This window comes from Glycine max, chromosome 1, assembly GCF_000004515.6.
Source record: "Glycine max cultivar Williams 82 chromosome 1, Glycine_max_v4.0, whole genome shotgun sequence".
NCBI lineage: Eukaryota > Viridiplantae > Streptophyta > Magnoliopsida > Fabales > Fabaceae > Glycine > Glycine max.
In genome coordinates this window covers 31,426,958-31,449,691 of record NC_016088.4, presented here as the reverse complement: position 1 = coordinate 31,449,691, position 22,734 = coordinate 31,426,958, and the positions used below count along the sequence as shown (strand labels likewise).

General features: G+C 41.9%; 1 protein-coding gene across 1 annotated transcript in view; it reads left to right on the top strand.

Moving 5' to 3' along the window:
- The window catches only part of LOC121174638 (uncharacterized), an 88,432-nt gene that overhangs the window by 37,669 nt on the left and 28,029 nt on the right, over nt 1–22,734 (top strand). Inside the window, exons 2-4 of the mRNA XM_041014313.1 lie at nt 6,247–6,796; nt 6,959–7,038; nt 7,465–7,842. Coding sequence (XP_040870247.1) covers nt 6,247–6,796; nt 6,959–7,038; nt 7,465–7,842 — 1,008 coding nt within the window. The remainder of the gene's footprint in view (nt 1–6,246; nt 6,797–6,958; nt 7,039–7,464; nt 7,843–22,734) is intronic.

Sequence of the window (22,734 nt, the reverse complement as noted above, 5' to 3'; positions counted from 1 at the left end):
TATATATATATATATATATATATATATATATATATATATATATATATATATATATATATATATATATATATATATTGTCGCAACCTACGCTTTTGCGGGCGAGCGAGGCAAGGCTCACTGGTGCGTCTTCCATAGGAGGAAAATGCGTGGAGTCGCCACCAACATTTATTGAAAGGAAAACGTTAGAAAAAACAAATGAAACCGGTCATGAAGAATATTCTAGATTCAGGAGTTATCTTTACATTTGAGGAAGGTATTAGCACCTCTCACGTTTGTCCCAAAGGACAACAGCCTTAGATTAGAATTGTGTGAAATTATGTATCTAAACTTTTTTTTATTTTTTTTATTTTTGAGGTCGACAAAAGCGGGGCTCTTGCTCCTACGTACCCTTCATCGAAGAGGAAATCAGACCTACGTAGTTCTTTCAAAAGGCAGTGATGTGTTGATTTTATGCTTTCGAATGGTCCATGTTAATTGATAAAAAAAGCAAAGAGGACCGTTTAAGGCGTTGGACCTTAAAATGTTTTTTCAGTGATTTTTGCGGGCAAAGCTTGATTTTGTGAGTTGATTTTAGCCTTAGTTCCACTTTAGTTATTAGTCAATTCAATTAAGAAAGAAAAATACCAAAGAGAAACGTCCGATTGATTTTTTTGTTTTATTTTACTAAAAGATATTTTTTGATTATTATATTATTATTTTACCTCTTTTTTGGTTTCCAACGTGATTACGGCATGGCCGAACGGTCGAATTTCATTTTAACAGAAATTAACAAATGTTACAATTCAAATGATCGGTGGAAATTTATTTTATTTTTTGATTAGGCGAGAAAATGACTTAAATAAATGAATAAAGCACGTCAAAAGGCGGTACGGAAAGTAAATGAAATGAAAATAAAAGTACACGAAACAAGTGGGGACCACCAAGGGTACATAGAATGAATTGAAAAGTTCAATTTCGGGAACTTACCAGTTGAAGACCGAAGAACGAACGAAAGACGGTGGAAAATCTTCACGAAATCACCCATGGAAATGTTTCGGACGCGCTACGGAAGCGCCTCGGCTTGGATTTTCTTCACGGAAACGATTTTTTTCACTAATTTCAAGTGATCCTCAGATACCAAGAGGGTTGAACGTTTTTGTTCTTCCCTCCTCCCCCTATTTATAGGGAAAAGAGGGAGAAGCTTGCCACCCAGCTCGCCCAGGCGAGCTAGGTTGCTTCCTCCCGAAGGCACCGCCTTCTGGAGGAACTTCCTAGAAGGTCCAAGTGGGTCTGGTTGCTATTTGCACCCCCTGTTTACTAAATACACCCACTGCCTTTTTTTGCTGCTTTTTTTTTCGTAACGTTACGGAAGTTTATGAATTCCGTAACGATACTTGTTTTCCTTCCGTAATGTTACGGAACCTGATGCAATCCTCCCTAGGAAGGGACCAATCACTAGAACCATGAGCAAGAGGCTCCAAGAAGATTGGGCTAGAGCTGCTGAAGAAGGCCTTAGGGTTCTCATGAACCTTAGGGTAGATTTCTGAGCCCATGGGCCAAGGTTGGGTCCAATTATCTTTGTACATATTAGACTAGGATGTCATTATATTTGGTCCTTGTATATAGGGCTCCATATTGTAGGTAGGGTACCCTAGAAATATAGGATTTTTCAGCCCTTGTATTTTTGGGCACCTAGACTAGTTTTTGTATTAGGGGTAGTTTTGTAATTTCACATGCACTAAGTGGATATTTGATGTGTGTGGTTGGAAATAAATTTAATTGAATTGGTAGAAGCCCAATCCAATTAAATTTTAGAGGGGGAGGTGAGCATTTGCTTACTACACCCCATTGCCACATCATATAGTCACACTTTGTGCATGTCCTTCATGCTTTTCATGCCTCATGACACCTAAGCACACTTAGTGGAGAATCTTGTAATTGATCTTGGATTAGTGGGCTGAACCATAACTAAAATTCACTAATCATAATTAGTGAAATTTTGGCTCCAAAGTTTGGCTCCACAAATTCAATTTCAAATTCAAGTGAAATTTGAATTTCCCTCCAATTTTGTGTGACACTTAGGCTATAAATAGAGGTCATGTGTGTGTATTTTTTTCAACTTTGATCATTTGAATATTAACTTCAGATTTCAGAGCTCTTTTTGAGCACAAAATTTCGTGCTCTTCTCTCCCCCTCCCTTCATTCATCTCCTTCTTCCTCCAAGCTCTTATCCATGGCCTCCTATGGTGGTGAGCTTCTTCTAGACTCATCTTCTCCTTGAAGTGGCGTCTCCTCTCTCTCTTCCTTCTCCATTCCGCTGCCATTTATCTTCCAAGAAGCAAAGGAATCCATTGATGAAGAAGATCCTAGGCCTACAAGCTCCAATGGAGCTTGCATCATGTGGTATCAAGAGCATCTTCATCTAGGTGATGTTCTTTTGCTTCCTCTATCTTTTTGTTCGGTGAATTCTCTTTAATTCCTTGTTCTTCATCTTATTCTCCATGTATATCCTCCATTGTCTTGTGGTTTGGTGCTGTTTAGAGTAGATTCAAAAAAAAATAAACCGATTAAATCTTAGATTTACACTTGTTCTTGCATTTCTATGGTTCAAATTTTGTAGATCTACTCTTGAATCTTGTTTTTGTGTTGATTTTAGGTTCTATCATTTTTCATTCATAATATTCTTGTGCTGAACCTTTAGATCTAAATTTTGTTCCAAAATATTGATTAGAAAAAAAAAACACAAAAATCTAAGTGTAAATCACTTAATCCATGTTGTCTTAGAGTCATGTTTAGTCATAGTAATTGTCACATTATGCTCTAAGTTTGTGTTGAATTTTTATTTTGTTTTTTGAATTCTAGATACATTTTTTCATGTATTCTTGTCATTCTTAGCCTATCTTTTGAATTTTGAGTCTAATTCATGCATGTTATTTAGTTCATAACATGTTCTAAATCAATTCCTAGAAGTAGTCTTGTTGTTGAACTCTTTTTTGTTTTCTAAGATTCCTACATGATGCCTATGATGAAGTTGAGATGTGGTGTTGAGTTGTGGCTGGATTTGTGAATCAAATAAGTCTTAAGCTCTCTTGAATTTTGTTATTCAAGATAATTGAGCATAAGCAAACACAAATTGTAACTATCCAAGCCTTAAGCAACATAAACACTACTCTTGATTTCTAGGTTGAAATCGCTGGTGCAGGCAGCTTGAACATACAAAAGTGTATAAATTACTGGGAATTGGTCACTACGTTTTTTGAGCTGAAACTTTTACTGAATTTTTTAGACATCTGGACCAAAATTATAAAAAAAGAACCAAGCGATTTGGATTAAAGGAAAAATAAAGAAAAATCTCACAAATTGGCAGAAAAATCAGTGTCCAGGAAAAAAAAAAGTGAAAGGAAAGTGTGCTTGTTGTTTTGGCTCAAAATTTGTTCTATAATTGGTGCCTATTTTATACCAATCCTAGTTCTGAAATTTCAATTGAAAATTATTGTGAAAACAAGTGCCAAAACTAGAGGTTTCTTGAGTCTTTTTTTTTTTTTTTTTAGTTTTTCTACTCTACTCTAGAGCCATTCTAGGTTTCTCTTTGAGTCCTAGCTTGCTTTTTTGTGCTTTCCATTGCTTTAATTGTTGAATAATCCTTGGAAATTTGTCTTGTTAAAACTCTATTGGTTTAGCTTTCATTTCATTTTTTTTTTGTCTTTGGTTATTGCTTGTCTCTTTGTTTCCTTGCTTGTGAGTTGCCATATAGGGAATTGGAAAGGAGGATTGGTGCCATATCTTGAAGAATTTGAGTCAAGAAGCAAGGGGCCAACCACCTTAAGAGCTATTGGACTAAGAAGCACTCCAAATTGAGTGAAACACTAAAGAGAGAATAGCCACCACAATTGAGGACTTTTTTCTTTGTAATTTTGTAATTGGCAATTTGCTTTGCTTTCAAATTTTGTAACAAAAAGGCCTTTCATTGGAAGTAAGTTGGGAGCCTCCGCTAGGTCACCCTACTTCCATTTGTGTGTAATAATTTTAGGCAATTTTCCCTTAGGATAGTGAGTGTTTTGTTGGGAACCTTAAATGAGGTCATCCAAACACTCTTAGGATCCGCCTAGTTTGCATTTCTTGCACTTTAATTTCTTGCTTACTTTCATAGCTTATTTCCTTTACCCTCCATTGTCAAACCGCCTAGATAGCTTTCCTTTTACCAATTAGTTTTTACCTTATCTTTCACACCTTTTTTTAGTGTTTATTTTGGCTAGTTTCAACCATAGTTTCTTTTACCTTTTTTTCAAACCCCCAACAAGAAAGAACCATAACTTAGGAACCAACATGAGTCTTCATTCTTCATCTAGTGTTAATGGTGAGGGTTCTACTCCTAAGGACCCCTTGTATAAGATATTAGATGAGTTGAGATCCCTTAAGTTGTGGAAAGAAAAACAAGAGAGAAAAGAAAAAGGTAAAAAAAGAGTGGAAGAAATAAGTCAAGATGAAAGAGAGAAAATAAGAGAGGAAGAAAGAAGAAAAATAATGAAAGAAATGAAAAGAGAAAAACATGCCTCCTATAGTAGTCATGACTCTTGCAAGAGTTTAAGTGAAGAACTTAGCGACTATTATAGAGGGCGTCATAGTTCACATACTAAACATCACTCCCAAAGAAGAGAAAAGGATAGAAGGCCTCAAGAGGTTAACATTAGCCTCCCATATTTCCACGGAAAAGATAATGTTGAGGCCTACTTAGATTGGGAAATGAAGGTTGAACAACTCTTTGCTTGCCATCATATTAGCGAAGAGAGAAAAGTTCCATTGGCTACCCTTAGCTTTCAAGGGTATGCCCTCTATTGGTGGACTTCCCTTGTTAAAGAACGAAGGATTCATGAGGATCCTCCAGTAGAATATTGGAATGATCTTAAGAGTGCCCTTAGGAAGAGGCACATTCCCTCCTACTATGAAAGGGAGCTTATGGACAAGCTCCAAAGGCTTAGACAAGGGAGTATGAGTGTTGAAGAATATAGACAACAAATGGAACTACTCCTTTTAAGAGCTGGACTTAGGGAGGAGGAAAGAACAAGCATAGCTAGGTTCCTTAGTGGGCTCAATATGGAAGTGAGGGACAAGGTTGAACTCCTTCCATATAGGGACCTAGATGAGCTAGTCCAACTTTGTATAAGAGTGGAGCAACAACTTAAAAGAAAGCCTTCTTCAAAATCTTATGGCTCTCACTCTTATCCAAGGAAGGACCAAGCCCATGGAATTTTAGGGGCTGCACCTTCAAAACCCAAGGAAGATAAGGGTAAGACCATAGAGAAATACACCCCTAAGACTAGTTCCCAAGAAAGGACTAGCAACATTAAATGCTTCAAATGTCTTGGGAGAGGTCACATTGCCTCTCAATGCCCCACAAAGAAAACCATGATCATGAGGGGTCAAGACATTTATAGTAGTCAAGAGGAGACTACTTCTTGCCCTTCCTCTAGTGGAAGTGAAGATGAAGTAAGGGGTGAAGAGTCTAGTGAGGAAGTCTACCCTCATGAAGAAGGTGACCTCTTAATGGTTAGAAGGCTCCTTGGAGGTCAATCTTGTGATCTATCTCAATCCCAAAGAGAGAACATCTTTCATACAAGATGCAAAATTTTAGATAAAACTTGTTCTCTCATTGTGGATAGTGGATCTTGTTGCAATTGTTGTAGCACAAGATTAGTTTCCAAGTTGAACCTCACTATCATTCCCCACCCAAAACCTTATAAACTTCAATGGCTCAATGAGCAAGGGGAAATGATAGTTAACCAACAAGTGAAGGTACCTTTCTCCATTGGGACATATAAGGATGAAGTTAATTGTGATATAGTTCCCATGGAGGCAGGACATATTCTTTTAGGAAGGCCGTGGCAATTTGATAGGAAGATCATTTATAATGGCCTAACTAATGAGATTAGCCTCACCCATCTTGGCACTAAATTTGTGTTGCATCCTCAAACACCTTCACAGGTGGCCAAAGATCAACTAACTATGAAAGATAAGAGGGATGAGGAAGAAAAATTAGAAAAACAAAAGAAAAAGAAGGATAGTAAGGTCTTGTCTTCAAAGGCCAGGGGGAAGGAAAAAGAGGGAAAGGATTCCTCCAAGAAGATTGTTAAGAAGGAAAATCATTTTGCAACAAAAGGTGATATTAAAAGAGCACTCCTTCTTAAACAATCTTTCTACCTTCTCCTATCAAGGGAAACATCCCTTAGCACTGCCACAATTCCTACATTTGAGACCTTAACCCCAAAGGTCCAAGAACTCTTACATGAATTTGGTGATATATTTCCCAAAGAGATACCCCCTGGGCTACCTCCTTTAAGGGGAATAGAACACCAAATAGATTTAGTCCCAGGAGCAAGCCTTCCTAATAGGCCAGCCTATAGGACTAACCCTCAGGAGACTAAGGAGATAGAGTCTCAGGTTAAAGAATTGTTGGAGAAGGGCTGGGTCCAAGAGAGCCTAAGCCCATGTGCTGTGCCAGTGTTGTTGGTGCCCAAAAAGGATGGTACGTGGAGAATGTGTACAGATTGCAGGGCCATCAACAACATCACTGTAAAGTATAGGCACCCCATTCCTAGACTTGATGATCTGCTTGATGAGTTGCATGGTGCCAATATCTTTTCAAAAATTGATCTTAAAAGTGGTTATCACCAAATCAGGATGAAAAAGGGTGATGAGTGGAAAACTGCTTTCAAGACCAAGTTTGGTTTGTATGAATGGCTAGTGATGCCTTTTGGGCTCACTAATGCACCAAGCACCTTTATGAGGCTTATGCATCATGTCTTAAGGGATTTCATAGGTAGATTTGTAGTTGTTTATTTTGATGATATTTTAGTGTATAGTAGGAGCCTAGATTTTCACTTAGGACATCTCAGACAAGTTCTTTCAGTCCTTAGGAAAAACACCCTCTATGCAAATATAGAGAAGTGTACCTTTTGTGTAGATAATATAGTTTTCTTAGGTTTTGTAGTTGGTAGAAATGGGGTCCAAGTGGACCCTGAGAAAATCAAGGCCATCCAAGAATGGCCCACCCCAAAAAGTGTGGGAGATATTAGGAGCTTCCATGGGTTAGCAAGCTTCTATAGAAGGTTCGTTCCTAATTTCTCTACAATTGCATCACCTCTCAATGAGCTGGTGAAGAAGAATGTGGCATTTACCTGGGGTGAAAAACAAGAGAAAGCCTTTGCTTTGCTCAAAGAAAAGCTTACTAAGGCACCTGTTCTAGCTCTTCCTGACTTTTCTAAAACTTTTGAGCTAGAATGTGATGCCTCTGGAGTGGGAGTTGGAGCTGTATTGTTACAAGGTGGGCACCCTATTGCTTATTTTAGTGAAAAACTTCATAGTGCCACCCTCAACTACCCCACCTATGATAAAGAGCTTTATGCCTTAATAAGAGCCCTCCAAACTTGGGAACATTACCTTGTTTCCAAGGAATTTGTCATTCATAGTGATCATCAATCACTTAAGTACATTAGAGGGCAAAGCAAGTTAAACAAGAGGCATGCAAAATGGGTAGAGTACCTAGAGCAATTTCCATATGTTATCAAATACAAAAAGGGAAAAACAAATGTGGTAGCTAATGCCCTCTCTAGGAGACAGACATTGTTTTGCTCCCTAGGAGCTCAAATTTTAGGATTTGATAATATTAGGGACTTGTATGCTTTAGATGAACATTTCTCTCCCATTTATGAGAGTTGTGGGAAAAAGGCCCAAGATGGATTCTATTTGGCTGAGGGGTATTTGTTCAAAGAGGGAAAGCTTTGCATACCCCAAGGATCCATTAGGAAATTACTTGTGAAAGAGAGCCATGAGGGTGGGCTCATGGGCCACTTTGGGATAGACAAAACCCTTGTCTTACTCAAAGAAAAGTTTTATTGGCCCCATATGAAGAAAGATGTCCATAAGCATTGCACTAGGTGTGTGGCTTGTTTACAAGCCAAGTCTAGGGTGATGCCTCATGGGCTATACACACCCTTACCCATCCCATCTGCACCTTGGGTAGACATTAGTATGGACTTTGTCCTTGGGCTTCCTAGAACCCAAAGAGGTGTAGACTCTATCTTTGTGGTGGTGGATAGGTTTAGCAAGATGGCACACTTTATACCATTCCACAAGGTGGATGATGCTTCCCACATCTCAAAACTCTTTTTCAGGGAAGTTGTGAGACTCCATGGTTTGCCTAGGACCATTGTGTCAGATAGAGATGCTAAGTTCCTTAGCCACTTCTGGAAAACCTTATGGGCTAAGTTAGGAACTAAACTTCTTTTCTCTACCACTTGTCATCCACAAACTGATGGGCAAACAGAGGTAGTGAATAGGTCTTTATCCACCCTTTTAAGGGCTCTTCTGAAAGGCAACCATAAGTCTTGGGATGAGTATCTTCCTCATGTAGAATTTGCCTACAACAGGGGGGTTCATAGAACCACCAAGCAGTCCCCTTTTGAGGTTGTCTATGGGTTCAATCCCCTAACACCGTTAGACCTCATTCCCCTCCCACTGGACACTTCTTTTATACATAAAGAAGGGGAATCTAGGTCAGAATTTGTAAAGAAGATGCATGAGAGGGTTAAGAACCAAATAGAGAATCAAACAAAGGTGTATTCAACTAAAGGCAATAGAGGAAGAAAAGAGCTAGTTCTTAATGAGGGTGAATGGGTTTGGCTCCATCTTAGGAAGGATAGATTCCCTACTAAAAGGAAATCCAAGCTTAGCCCTAGAGGGGATGGACCTTTTCAGGTTTTGGAGAGGATCAATAACAATGCCTATAGGTTGGACCTCCCAGAAGAGTATGGAGTCAGCACCACTTTTAACATTTCTGATTTAACTCCTTTTGCAGGTGGAGCTGATATTGAGGAGGAGGAACTAACAGATTTGAGGTCAAATCCTCTTCAAGGGGAAGGGGATGATGCAATCCTCCCTAGGAAGGGACCAATCACTAGAACCATGAGCAAGAGGCTCCAAGAAGATTGGGCTAGAGCTGCTGAAGAAGGCCTTAGGGTTCTCATGAACCTTAGGGTAGATTTCTGAGCCCATGGGCCAAGGTTGGGTCCAATTATCTTTGTACATATTAGACTAGGATGTCATTATATTTGGTCCTTGTATATAGGGCTCCATATTGTAGGTAGGGTACCCTAGAAATATAGGATTTTTCAGCCCTTGTATTTTTGGGCACCTAGACTAGTTTTTGTATTAGGGGTAGTTTTGTAATTTCACATGCACTAAGTGGATATTTGATGTGTGTGGTTGGAAATAAATTTAATTGAATTGGTAGAAGCCCAATCCAATTAAATTTTAGAGGGGGAGGTGAGCATTTGCTTACTACACCCCATTGCCACATCATATAGTCACACTTTGTGCATGTCCTTCATGCTTTTCATGCCTCATGACACCTAAGCACACTTAGTGGAGAATCTTGTAATTGATCTTGGATTAGTGGGCTGAACCATAACTAAAATTCACTAATCATAATTAGTGAAATTTTGGCTCCAAAGTTTGGCTCCACAAATTCAATTTCAAATTCAAGTGAAATTTGAATTTCCCTCCAATTTTGTGTGACACTTAGGCTATAAATAGAGGTCATGTGTGTGTATTTTTTTCAACTTTGATCATTTGAATATTAACTTCAGATTTCAGAGCTCTTTTTGAGCACAAAATTTCGTGCTCTTCTCTCCCCCTCCCTTCATTCATCTCCTTCTTCCTCCAAGCTCTTATCCATGGCCTCCTATGGTGGTGAGCTTCTTCTAGACTCATCTTCTCCTTGAAGTGGCGTCTCCTCTCTCTCTTCCTTCTCCATTCCGCTGCCATTTATCTTCCAAGAAGCAAAGGAATCCATTGATGAAGAAGATCCTAGGCCTACAAGCTCCAATGGAGCTTGCATCAGAACCTTATGAATTACGTAATAATCCCTTTTTTGGCTTTCGGAATGTTACGGAACCTCACAGATTGTGTAACAATGCTTCCTTTTGATTTCCGGCATGTTACAGAACTTCACGGATCGTGCAACAATGCTCTCTTTTGACTTCTGGCATGTTATGGAACTTCATGTATCGTGCAATAATGGGTGCCAAGTACCTCGAAATGGTCAAGCAAAGGTTGCATGCCATCAAACAATGATCCCCGGACGAAATTAGGATATGATAATTGCCCCTGTTTACTTACCTTTTATCGGAGATAGGAGGAAAGCAAAGATAAAATACTGATTTCGTCCGTCTTAGCCCTTTTCCATAATTAATCTATGATGACTCCCGAAGGCCATTGATCGAGGCCGTACCCGAATCAAATAAACATTAAAATGTAGTAACTAGGAAGTGATCCTAGGTCGTTTCCCAACGAGCAGTGACAAGCCAAATGTTCATAATATACTTGCAATAACAGTAACAGTAACGATGGGGGGGGGTTGTTTGCTTTTGTAAATTAAACAGCGAATATATGTGAATTAGAAAATATCAGAATTAAAACACGTTGCTTCCCCTTGATTCACAAGCAAGTCTCTTATCCTAGGTTACGAGAGTTTATCCTTTATCAGTTTAACCACTTAATCCAACCCTAAATTAAATTACTAAGCGAAATTCAACATAAGGCATTCATTATGTGATTAAGCATCACATACACCAATTACTCATAAACGATCATTAAGCATGAACGTAAATTAAGCGCAGAGACAATTAATCAAGCACTAAGCATGCATGAATTAAAAGCAACAAATTCAAAGTAATTAGTGAAGAGGAAAAACTAAACAGAATTTAACAGTAATAATAGAACCTCAAAGAGAACTGTGCTTGATCCTCAAGGGAAAACAACGCTGCGGACTTAGCCTTCCATTAATCAAATAGAGAATGAAATTTTATTGATAAAACTAAAAGTTTGAACTGGAATTGAAAAAAAACGAAAATAAAAGAGAAAGAGAAGAGAGACTAAAACTAAAAACGAAAAATAGAAGAGAGAGAGGAGGGAGAGAGAGAGTCTCCCGCGAGGGAGAGAGGGGGGGGCCTAAACTAGAACCTTGGTGCTGTTATATAGTTTTTTTCAGCCCCAAAGCTTACAAATATGTTTTAAATCCAAGCCCATAAGTAAAATCAAATCAAATCTAGATAAGATAAGATAAGATAAGATCTAGATGAAATAATATCTAGATGAGATCAAATCTAAATAATATCTAGATAAGATAAGATCTAATTTTATAGAATAAATTAGTCTGCCCTCTTCAAGTCCAAGCCCAATTCTAGATTCAAGCCCAATGCTAGATTCAAGCCCAATGCTTCATTAATTCCTGAAATTAGATTAAAAACATCAAATTAGCTGAATAGGCCCAAATAATAAAATTGCCTAATTAATTGACAATTAAGACCAATCAATAATTAAAATGGTGCAAAAAGGGTTTAGAAAATAGAAGAAAATGATGGCACATCAGCCATCCTTTGCCCATCATGGGGATTTAATTGATCTCAATCACAATAGTTCCAACCCAAAACGATTTGAAATAAGTGATTCCCGTCTCTCCTTCTTCTTTCTCTACACAACACAAAACAAAACAAACAAACAAACAAAAATAACATAATATATATGTATACACATGTTTGGTGAAGAAACCGATTCGGAAAATAACAAAAAACCGTATTTTCCCCTCACCGGAGGTTCCGTACTTGATAACGGAGGATGCATGAATGACAATCAATTCATAGGGCTCCGAATAAGATGATGGAGGATGCACAAACAGCGCTAGGCAATCAATTCGTGGGGCTCCAGACTCGATGGTGGATGATGCATGAATGACAATCAATTCATGGGGCTCTGAATAAGATTTGATGGTGGAGGATGCACGAACAGCGCTAGGCAATCAATTCGTGGGGCTTCAGACTCGATGGTGGAGGATGCATGAATGACAATCAATTCATTGGGCTCCAACTAAGATTTGATGGTGGAGGATGCACGAACAGTGCTAGGCAATCAATTCGTGGGGCTTCAGACTCGATGGTGGAGGATGCATGAATGGCAATCAATTCATTAGGCTCCGACTAGGATTTGATGGTGGAGGATGCACGAACAACGCTAGACAATCAATTCGTGGGCTCCGGACTCGATGGTGGAGGATGCATGAATGGCAATAAATTCACGGGGCTCCGACTAAGATTTGATGGTGGAGGATGCACGAACAGCGCTAGGCGATCAATTCGTGGGGCTCCGGACTCGATGGTGGAGGATGCATGAATTGTAATAAATTCACGGGGCTCCGACTAAGATTTGATGGTGGAGGATGCACGAATAGCGCTAGGTAATCAATTCATGGGGCTCCGGACTCCATGGTGGAGGATGAATGAATGACAATCAATTCATGGGGCTCCGAATAAGATTTGATGGTGGAGCATGCACGAACAACGCTAGGCAATCAATTCGTGGGTCTCCGAATAAGATTTGATGGTGGAGGATGCATGAACAGCGCTACACAATCAATTCGTGGGTTTCCGAATAAGATTTGATGGTGGAGGATGCATGAACAGCGCTAGGCGATCAATTTGTGGGGCTCTGGACTCGATGGTGGAGGATGCATGAATGGAAATCAATTCATGGGCCTCCGACTAAGATTTGATGGTGGAGGATGCACGAATAGCGCTAGGCAATCAATTCATGGGGCTCCGGACTCCATGGTGGAGGATGAATGAATGATAATCAATTCATGGGGCTCCGAATAAAATTTGATGGTGGAGCATGCACGAACAGCGCTAGGCAATCAATTCGTGGGGCTCCAGACTCGATGGTGGAGGATGCATGAATGACAATCAATTCATGGGTCTCCGAATAAGATTTGATGGTGGGACCGAATGATCCACCAGATTCTTCCACCTAAAAGGCGAACATGCTTTAGCAAGGAAAAAATAAATCATTCGTGAGAGCACCATATTTTAGAGAAACAATATGCTTATGCCAAAATAGTTTTCCTTGTAACCTAAAATGAAGGGTAGGATGTCAACGTTTATCTTTTAAATGAACATTCCAGGGAAACGTCGGGTCAAACCGAAACTGGGAATAAAATCACTCATGGTATATAAAAAACTCACACAGGTAAGTGTTTTACCCTAATTCCAAACCATAGCTGCACCATGACTTTATTTTGCACATGATTTCCTATCGAACCAAAAGATTACACACGCGATCACGGATCAATAGGATTTTCTCAAGGGTGGTGTTTTTGGAGAGGAAGCTGGGTGTTTCGGTCTTTTCCTCTTTGTTTATGTGGGGCGGGACATTGCCAGTCGGGAGCGACCTTGAATGGCAATCCCAAAGGAAGAACCACTTCAAAAAAATGGGTTTTCCCTTTGCCAGCGGTCATTTACCTCACCGAAAATTTATCTGGTTTGACGATCTTCTATTCTCTTTCCTGGTTTCCTTTATTGATCGGGAATTATTCTGTTTTCCTCCGATCCTTCCCTTTTTGCTTTCTTCCGATCTTCAATCGGGAATCCTTCTTTTCCTTTTCTTTTCTTTCTTTTCATTTCTTCCTTTTCATTTTTTTCCTTTTCTTTCTTTTCATTTCTTTCTTTTCTTTTTTCTTTTTCTTTCGATCTTTGATTGGGAATTCGGGTTTTAGCATTCGTTATTCGCTCTTCCATGAGGAGATTCTGCTGTCCTCTTCTTCGGGGGAAAGGATGAGGATTCTTTTCATGGGCCGAGGTCCAAAGTAGCTTAAGGTTGTGTCTCAACATGGTCTTTTCATTGTGCGCGCCCGATTTTGATATTTGGGGCGAAACAGATTCATGTGTAGGGTGTTGGTTTCGGGTTAAACTTCCATATCATTTCCATGAGGCATGCGTAACAATGATGATTTGGAAACAACGTGCAAAATTAGTCATGCATACAGCTAGGTGGGTACTCAAGCATCCAGTTTATGGCATTGCGATACTAAGGCTTGGGATTTAGGCAAGTAGACCCAACGTTTCCAAATTATGTTCTTTCATTGGTTCAACGAATCCATCCGTTCTTATCTCGGTTATTTTGGAAAATAAACTCTTAGCGTCAGTTTCTTGTTTCCAAAAGATATGTTTGCTCTCTACGAATGATTTGTGCTTCCTATGACCATAACATGCCGACCTTCTAGGTCTTTCTTTCTCTTTCCTTTTTGTTTCATTTTTCTTATGCATGTTTGCAAAAACTATACATCCATCACTATCTATGAGAAAAGCTTTTTCTCTGTACACCTACATTCCTATACACGAAAAACTTTTTCTGTATACACACGCATTAAAAAACTCTTTCTCTTTATATCAACATGGTCTATATAAAACCTCTATTCCTTTTCAAAGATTTCTTTTCCCTTTTTCAACATACACTCGTTTTTTATACAAAATTTTCTTTATATACACTCATTGCTCACACACAAGAATTTCTTTTCACGCATTATTTATACACACAAAATCTTTTCATACACTTTTTATACACACAATCTCCGGGCCACGCGACCTCAACCCTAAACTGCTCTGGAGTTGGGCACGCAAAAGGAGCGAAACCCTGCCCCTACTGACTAAGGCTGAAGCGGTAGAGACACTCATGTATCTGTACCTGCCCCCGGTGGTTGGCCGCCTGCTGGCGAACCAAGTGCTATAGATAATGCTCCATGCCTAGTGACCCAGCAGGATCGGCTTGATGAGGTGGCGGTGGTGCGTCTGCGTCCTAACGTGCATCCCCATGCGCCTGTCTAGGCGTGCAATACTTCTCAATGAAAGCCCGGGTGATCGGCGGTCGGATCACCTTTCTAGGGGTGACGGGAACCCCGAATGACTGGCAGAGGCTCATGATCAATGCTGGAAACCCCAGGGCCCTATTAGACTTATCCGGGTCCAGAGGGTGCCTGGTGGGTGGCATACCTGCAAACAAATAGATGGCGTCAGCAATCAGCTGAGCCACGTGAATGCTCATATGTGTCAGGATGGCATACACCAGCTGACACTTCGGCAGAGGGAGATCGAAGTTATGATCACTAGGTGAGACATTGCTGAGCAGCAACGTCATCCACATCTGGGTCAAGGTGGTCATGCTGGTGCGCATGATCCGCACCCATCTCCTGGCAGCGGTTCGGGCGAAATCCTGCCCAGGTGTGTACAATAGCTGGGCAATGGCCTCCTCGTCGAACCCGTCGGCCCTGTTCCTCCTCTGAATGAACTCGCACTCCTGGCCTTCCTCCAACACTAGCGAGCCACCTAGGAATTGGCTGAGGGCATCTGCGTCAAAAGGAATCCACTGACCCCTCACCCATGAACGCATGTCCCGCACTTCCTCCTCTGTGGGCCAAGCATTAGCGTAAAACTCCAAGACTACCTCAGGGTCAAACTTAGCCATGAGAGTAGCCAACGACGTCCAATGTCTGCGAGCTATCTCCTCCTAAAAATCGGTGTACTTATCGTCCCTGAGCTGGACGCGTCTCTCTCATTGGAACGACCATCCTTTGATGGCCTCGAAGCGCTGCTGGTGCACGGCACTCCAGAAACGGTGACTATCAAACTTGGGGGCAACACTAGTCCCTTCAGCCGTGGCGTCCCTCCTAGATCTCTTCGCGGAAAGCTTTTTTGGAGCCATTTCCTGCGAGGACAAACATTTGGAAAGTTAGTTTACAAGAAAATACGAATCATTACGAACAAGAGCCAAACAACACTTATATGGTGCGAGTGTCAACATGCACTTTACAAAACAATCACATTGGGGCATGTGCTATTTTATGACACATACCTATATACATGCATTTACACACGCCCACATAAATTTTTTTTGGTGAAAGGCATTTTATGACACACATCCATGTATGTTTTTGACAAGCATTTTCATGCTACATCCCACATATATGCACATTTTTTGAAAGGCTCCTTATGCTACCTACTCACAAATATACATATTTTGAAAGACATTTTTTTCTATATATTCACACACTTTGTAAGGCATTTTCATGCTATATATTCACACACTTTGCAAAGTATTTCATGCTATATATTCACATATATACATACTATTGAAAGGTATTTTTCATGCTACCTAGGCGCAAGGTATTTCTCATGAGGCAGCAAGTTCAAATTCTAGTCAAAAAACCTCTCAAACATGTTCTAATATTCATGCATCTTTTACATTCAAAACCAAAAACTTAGATTCCTAGGCGTAAGTCATGCTTTTGGCACTTTAGTCTAGCTTATACAAAACTGCCCACACACTCACAATGGCAGCCATATGTGCATAATTTGTTCCACAAGCTAAGTTTCACAAAATCATGTGCAAATCCCATTGAGGCATTTCACCGAACACTTGGTGGGTGCATGTTTAGGCATGAAAATCAAGGGAATGGGGGCAACGTGGCATGCCCCATTACTCCAGAATACAGCCTAGGCCTAAGGCCATCCCCTACAACCCCTTAATTCTTCAAAAACAGGCAACAATCCAAGGATAAATCCCTCACATTTTTTAGCAAATACATGCAACTTAGAGCACCAAAATACATCAATGGAAAGCTAGAGAGCCCAAGAATGAGGTACTTACTTGTTGGAGATGAATAATAGAGCAAAATGGAATCAAAAACGTGAAAAATGGTGACATAAAGGCTGCAAAACTCGTGAATCCCGTGAGCCTTTGTTTTTTGAATGAGGGGGGAGAGTTTTTGGTGCAGAAACCTTCCCCCTCCCCCTTTTTAACCCCCTTCGTGCAGGGGTTGCTTGCCCAGGCGAGCTAACCTGCACACATTTTTTTTTGGGGTATCCAATAAGTATGGCTTCCTACGGGTCGGCGTTCGCTTACTCGAACTCCCTCAGGGTAGATTAGGCATCCAATACTTACTTTAAAGACACAACAGTAATAATTACTGGGAGTTTAAAGGATACTAGGTTGCCTTGCAGCGGTGCTTTCCATTTGTCCAGAGCTGGGCAAGGGACGATCTATCAGTCGTGACCCTAGCCTCTACTCGCGTCCATCCCTAAGTACCTAAAAGTAGGAAGCGAAATCGTGCCGCAAACTGTGGCCGCGTTACCATTTTACCCTAATCGGCTTCTGCCTTTAGCCCCATCCCGACATTTGACCATTGCCTAAGACGATTCTACTTCTGTCGTAACAAAATATGCATGTGTATGCGTATGCATGAACTTTTTTTCAAATGAAACAATCTTTTTTAGTGAATGCTGGTCAGGTTCAGTTTTAATTAAGCGCTTGGGGTACCCCATGAACTGAGCGAAAAGGCTTAGGTTATCACAAACTGCACATGGTTTAAAACCAAAGTGAGGATTGAAGCCTCAAACCCATGTTCTCTTCTTTTAAAGAACTGTGACGAGAAAATTACAGCGGACAAGAATCCCTGGGGAAACCAAGGAGAACACACAAAAATAAAAGAACATGCAATGATTTCCTGAATTGCCCCAGATCCTAAGCGTAGTATCGCTTGACAACATCGGAGTTCACGGGTGAGGGTAGCTCCTCGCCATCCATGTTGGTGAGCACCAGAGCCCCTCCAAAAAAAGCCCTTTTCACAACGAAAGGCCCTTCGTAGTTCGGGGCCCATTTCCTTCGACTATCTTTAACAGCGTGGGATATCTTTTTCAGCACAAGGTCCCCCTCGTTGAACTTGCGGGGGCGCACCTTCTTGTTGAATGCGTTCTTTATCCTTTGTTGATACAGGCACCCATGGCTCATGGCCGTCAAATGCTTACCTTCAATAAGGTTGAGTTGGTCATAACGTGTTTGAGCCCACTTTGATTCTTGTAGGCCCGATTCCGCTAGTATCTTCTGGGAAGGGACATCTACCTCAAATGGGAGTACCGCTTCCATCCCATAAACCAAGGAGTACGGCGTTGCCCCAGTAGAAGTTCATACCGAGGTTCGATATCCATGCAGGGAAAAAGGCAACATCTCATGCCAATCTTTGTATGACACTGTCATCTTCTGAATAATTTTCTTAATATTTTTATTTGCAGCCTCCACAGCCCCATTCATCTTTGGTCGGTAGGGGGTGGAGTTATGATGCTGGATTTTGAAATCCTCGCACATTTCCTGCATCATTTTGTTATTCAGATTGGTGCCATTGTCAGTAATGATTTTCCTGGGGAGTTCGTATCGACAAATCAGTTCCCTCTTAATGAATCTGACCACCACACTCCTCGTGACATTGGTATAGGAAGCCGCTTCGACCCATTTGGTGAAATAATCTATCGCCACGAGAATGAAGCGATGACCGTTCGAAGCCTTGGGTTCGATGGCCCCTATGACATCTATCCCCCACATGGAAAAAGGCCAAGGGGCAGACATGACATTCAGAGGATGTGGCGGAACATTGACATTGTCTGTGAACACTGGACATTTATGACATTTCCTTACATAGGTGCAACAATCGCTTTCCATAGTGAGCCAGTAATAACCTGCTTTAAGGATCTTCCTGGCCATAGCATGCCCATTGGCATGTGTCCCAAATGAACCCTCATGGACTTCTTTAATCATGTAGTTCACCTCTTTGGCATCTACGCATCGCAGGAGGGTCATGTCATGGTTTCGTTTGTACAGGACGGTACCACTCACAAAGAAACCAACAGCCAATCTCCTTAACATTCTTTTGTCATTGTCGAAAATCCCTGGTGGATATTCTTTGTTCTCAATATACTGTTTGATGTCGAAATACCACGGTTTCCCATCTCTCTCTTCCTCTATCGCACAACAATGTGTCGGCTTGCCCCGAGATCTGAATTCAATGTACGGCAGATCCTCGTGTGGGGCAAGTTGAAACATGGATGCCAAGGTGGCCAATGCATCGGCCATTTGGTTCTCTTCCCGAGGTATGTGGTGGAAAGAAATGTCGTCAAAGAATTCGGCTAACTTCAAGATATAAGTTTGATAGGGTATCAATTTTTGATCCCTAGTTTCCCATTCTCCTCTCAATTGACGTATTACCAAAGTCGAGTCTCCTTACACTTTGAGTTGCTTTACGTCAAAATCAATGGCAGCTTGAATCCCAAGGGCGCATGCTTCATATTCGGCCATATTGTTGGTACAATCGAAACCCAGCCTGGCCGTGAAAGGGATACATTGATCATCTGGAGATACAAGGACTGCCCCTACTCCATGGCCCAAAGCATTAGATGCCTCATCGAAACAAACAATCCATTTGTCTATATCCTCGTGCGTCCGCTTCTCTTCGAATAGGGCCATGATGTCTTCATCTGGGAACTCAGGGTGCATCGACCGATAATCTTGGAGGGGTTGTTGGGCCAAATAATCTGCCAAGATGCTTCCCTTTATCGCCTTTTGGATGACATACACAATATCGAATTCAGATAGTAGTACCTGCCACCTAGCGATTCGTCCCGTGAGGGCCGGTTTCTCAAAGATGTATTTCACGGGATCCATTTTGGAAATAAGCCAAGTGGTATGACTGAGCATGTATTGCCTAAGACGATGTGACGCCCATACCATGGCGCAGCACGTCCTTTCCAACATTGAGTAATTCATCTCACAGGCAGTAAACTTCTTGCTTAAATAGCAAATGGCTTGTTCCTTCTTCCCAGAGTCATCGTGCTGACCAAACACGCACCCCATAGACTCGTCTAACACAATCATGTACAAGAAAAGAGGTCTTCCTGTTACAGGTGGCATGAACACCGGGAGATTTGCGAGGCTCTGCTTGATTTTTTCGAAGGCCTCTTGGCAGTCGCTATTCCACAGGACCGCCTGGTTTTTACGCAAGAGTTTGAAGGTGGGCTCGCAGGTAGGGGTGAGTTGCGAGACAAATCTCGCGATGTAATTCAACCTGCCTAGGAAACCTCGAACCTGCTTCTCCGTGTGTGGCTCTAGCATTTCAAGAATGGCCTTCAATTTCTCGGGATCTATCTCTATCCCTTTCTGGCTCACGATAAAACCCAACAACTTTCCCAACTTTACCCCGAAGGTGCACTTGGCTGGGTTTAGTTTCAGTTGTTATTTTCGCAGCCTTCCAAACAGCTTACGCAGATTGATGAGGTGTTCGTGCTCGGTCCGAGATTTGGAAATCATGTCATCTACATAGACTTCTATCTCTTTATGCATCATGTCGTGGAATAAAGCTACCATGGCACGTTGATAGGTTGCCCCAACATTTTTTAGCCCGAAGGCCATCACTTTGTAGCAAAATGTTCCCCATAGGGTGACGAAAGTGGTCTTCTCCACATCTTCGGGTACCATTTTTATCTGGTTATACCCTGAGAAACCATCCATAAATGAGAAAAGGGTGAACTTAGCTGTATTATCTACTAGTATATCAATGTGTGGTAAGGGAAAATTGTCTTTAGGATTGGCTTGGTTTAAATCCCGATAGTCTACGCACATTCGCACTTTGCCATCTTTTTTTGGGACAGGGACAATGTTGGCTACCCACTCTGGGTATCGAGCCATAGCCAAGAAACCCGCATCAAACTGCTTTCTCACTTCTTCTTTAATTTTCAAAGACATTTCGGGTCTCATCCTTCGTAGTTTTTGCTTAACCGGGGAAGACCCAGGATTCAATGGCAACCTATGCTGCACAATGTTGAGGTCCAGACCCGACATGTCTTGGCACGACCATGCGAAGATGTCTTTATATTCTTCAAGAAGGGTTACCAAACCTTGGCGGATAGGTGCGGTCATACCGGTTCCTACTTTTACTTCTTTCTTTCCCTCTCCGGTCTCTAAGTCTATCCGTTCGGTTTCCTCTTGGTGAGGCTTCATTTCGCATTCTTCTTGAGTGATCAACCTCTCCAACTCTGGTGAAAGGATGTCCTCTTCCTCTTCTTTGTTTATTGTTTGACTTACTTCTCGGTCAAAATCGATTATCAAACCCTCGTTGTTAGGATCCTCAAAGGATTGATCCTCACATCTATACCATTCAAGACAAAAACAAAAACATGCAAAATGATATGAGAAAAGGTGGAATCGCAAGAACAAATGAAACAAGATCTCTTTGTTATTTAATAAGTTAGGTTTCACAAAACAAAAGAGAAAGGAATCTATAGCCTCCAATGACATTGAATCAGCGGTATAGACTTCCGACTGGCTCGTCACGTGCCAATTCCCTAGTTGGAAATTGGGATGGCACGGTCGCACGAAACTCGGCGGATCTTGTGGAGCCTCTTCTCCTATTGCAGCCACCTCTTCCTCGAACATTATCTCGACACTTGTGAAACACTGGCTAACATGACCGGGCCATGCCCTATCTGCCCGGAGTCTTGATGGTGCATTCCTTCTTCCAGGTCTCCCGGGCTCATACCCCAACCCATATTTGTGCGGGTTACCCCCAACGTCAACCACATTGGCATTCCTGTGGCTGTCCTTGCCCAGACCCATTCCGGGCTCATAACCATGCCTGAGCATTACCCGCGCCACCATCAGGGCCGCATTAGAGAAACAAGGTAGCAATGGACTTGTTTCCATAGAGGCACAACTTACCACCTCGAAGGATTGGAAAGTTGTTTCCAATGATTCCTCTGCTGCCTCTACATATGGTGCCGAGGAGGGGCAGCTTACCAACATATCCTCTTTGCCCGACACTATCACCAAGAGTCCACCAACCGCGAATTTCAATTTCTAGTGAAGTGTCGAAGGGACCACTCCTAGCGCGTGAATCCATGGCCTCCCCAAAAGGCAGCTATAGGCGGGATTTATGTCCATCACTTGGAAAACCACATTGCAAGTGTGGGGGCCTATCTGAATGGGAATGTCAATTTCCCCCATCACCTCCCGCCGACTACCGTTGAAAGCTCGTACTACCATCGAACTCAGTTTTAGACGTGACGCATTAAAAGGAAGTTTCTCCAAGGTGGTCTTTGGCATCACATTTAAACTTGAACCATTATCGATGAATACCATAGCGACGACATGGTCCATGCATCTGACAGACACATGTAGAGCTTTGTTGTGCCCTCTCCCCTCAACAGGAATCTTTTCTTCCACGAACGCGAGATAGTTATTGGTAGTTATGTGATTAACAATGCCTTCAAAACCCTCGACTGAGATGTCGTGTGCCACGTGGGCTTTGTTGAGGACCTTTACCAATAGTGCACGATGAGGCTCGGAGCTTATGAGCAGTTCGAGCAAGGAGATCCTTGCTGGAGTTTTATTCAATTGCTCAACTACTTTAAACTCACTTTGTTGGATGAGACGAAGGAATTCATGAGCCTCTTCCAAGGCCACCGCCTTTCCTTCGAGACCTTCCTTCTTTTCAGCTCCCTTTATTACTGGGGGATCCACTTCTTTTGAGGGGGTGGTCGTGCCTACGGACTCTTGGGTCATGGGTGCTTTCCCATTGGAGGGAAATTCCGCCAAGTGAGGGGGAGCGAACACCCGACCACTGCAGGTTACGCCACTAAGGCCGGTAATGTTGGTCACCTTGGCTGACAAGGAGTCAACCTCGGTTGCAGCCCCTTCTCCAAAAGCGGGAGGGGTATATTTCCATGGGACGGCCTTATTGCTTTGATAGGAAAATGGCGTCGGCTTGGGCACTGTCGGGGGGTACTCGGACCTGGGGCTGGTCATATTCCTAGTGAAACATATTACTAGGGCTTTGGGGGTTAGGGGAGCCTTCCTTTCTGCCGACTGCATGCAAATCTGTGGTTCTTCCCTACCTCTCTCGGACACTTTGAGCTGCCCCCAGTCCTTGAGCCGTTGAAGTAGCTCTTCCACCGTGGGGCAGGTTTCCATGTTGTGTAATTCCCCGAGATGAAATAGACATTCGTCGCTTTTGTCTCTGCCACGAGAGACCATGCATGCTGCCTGCAGCGA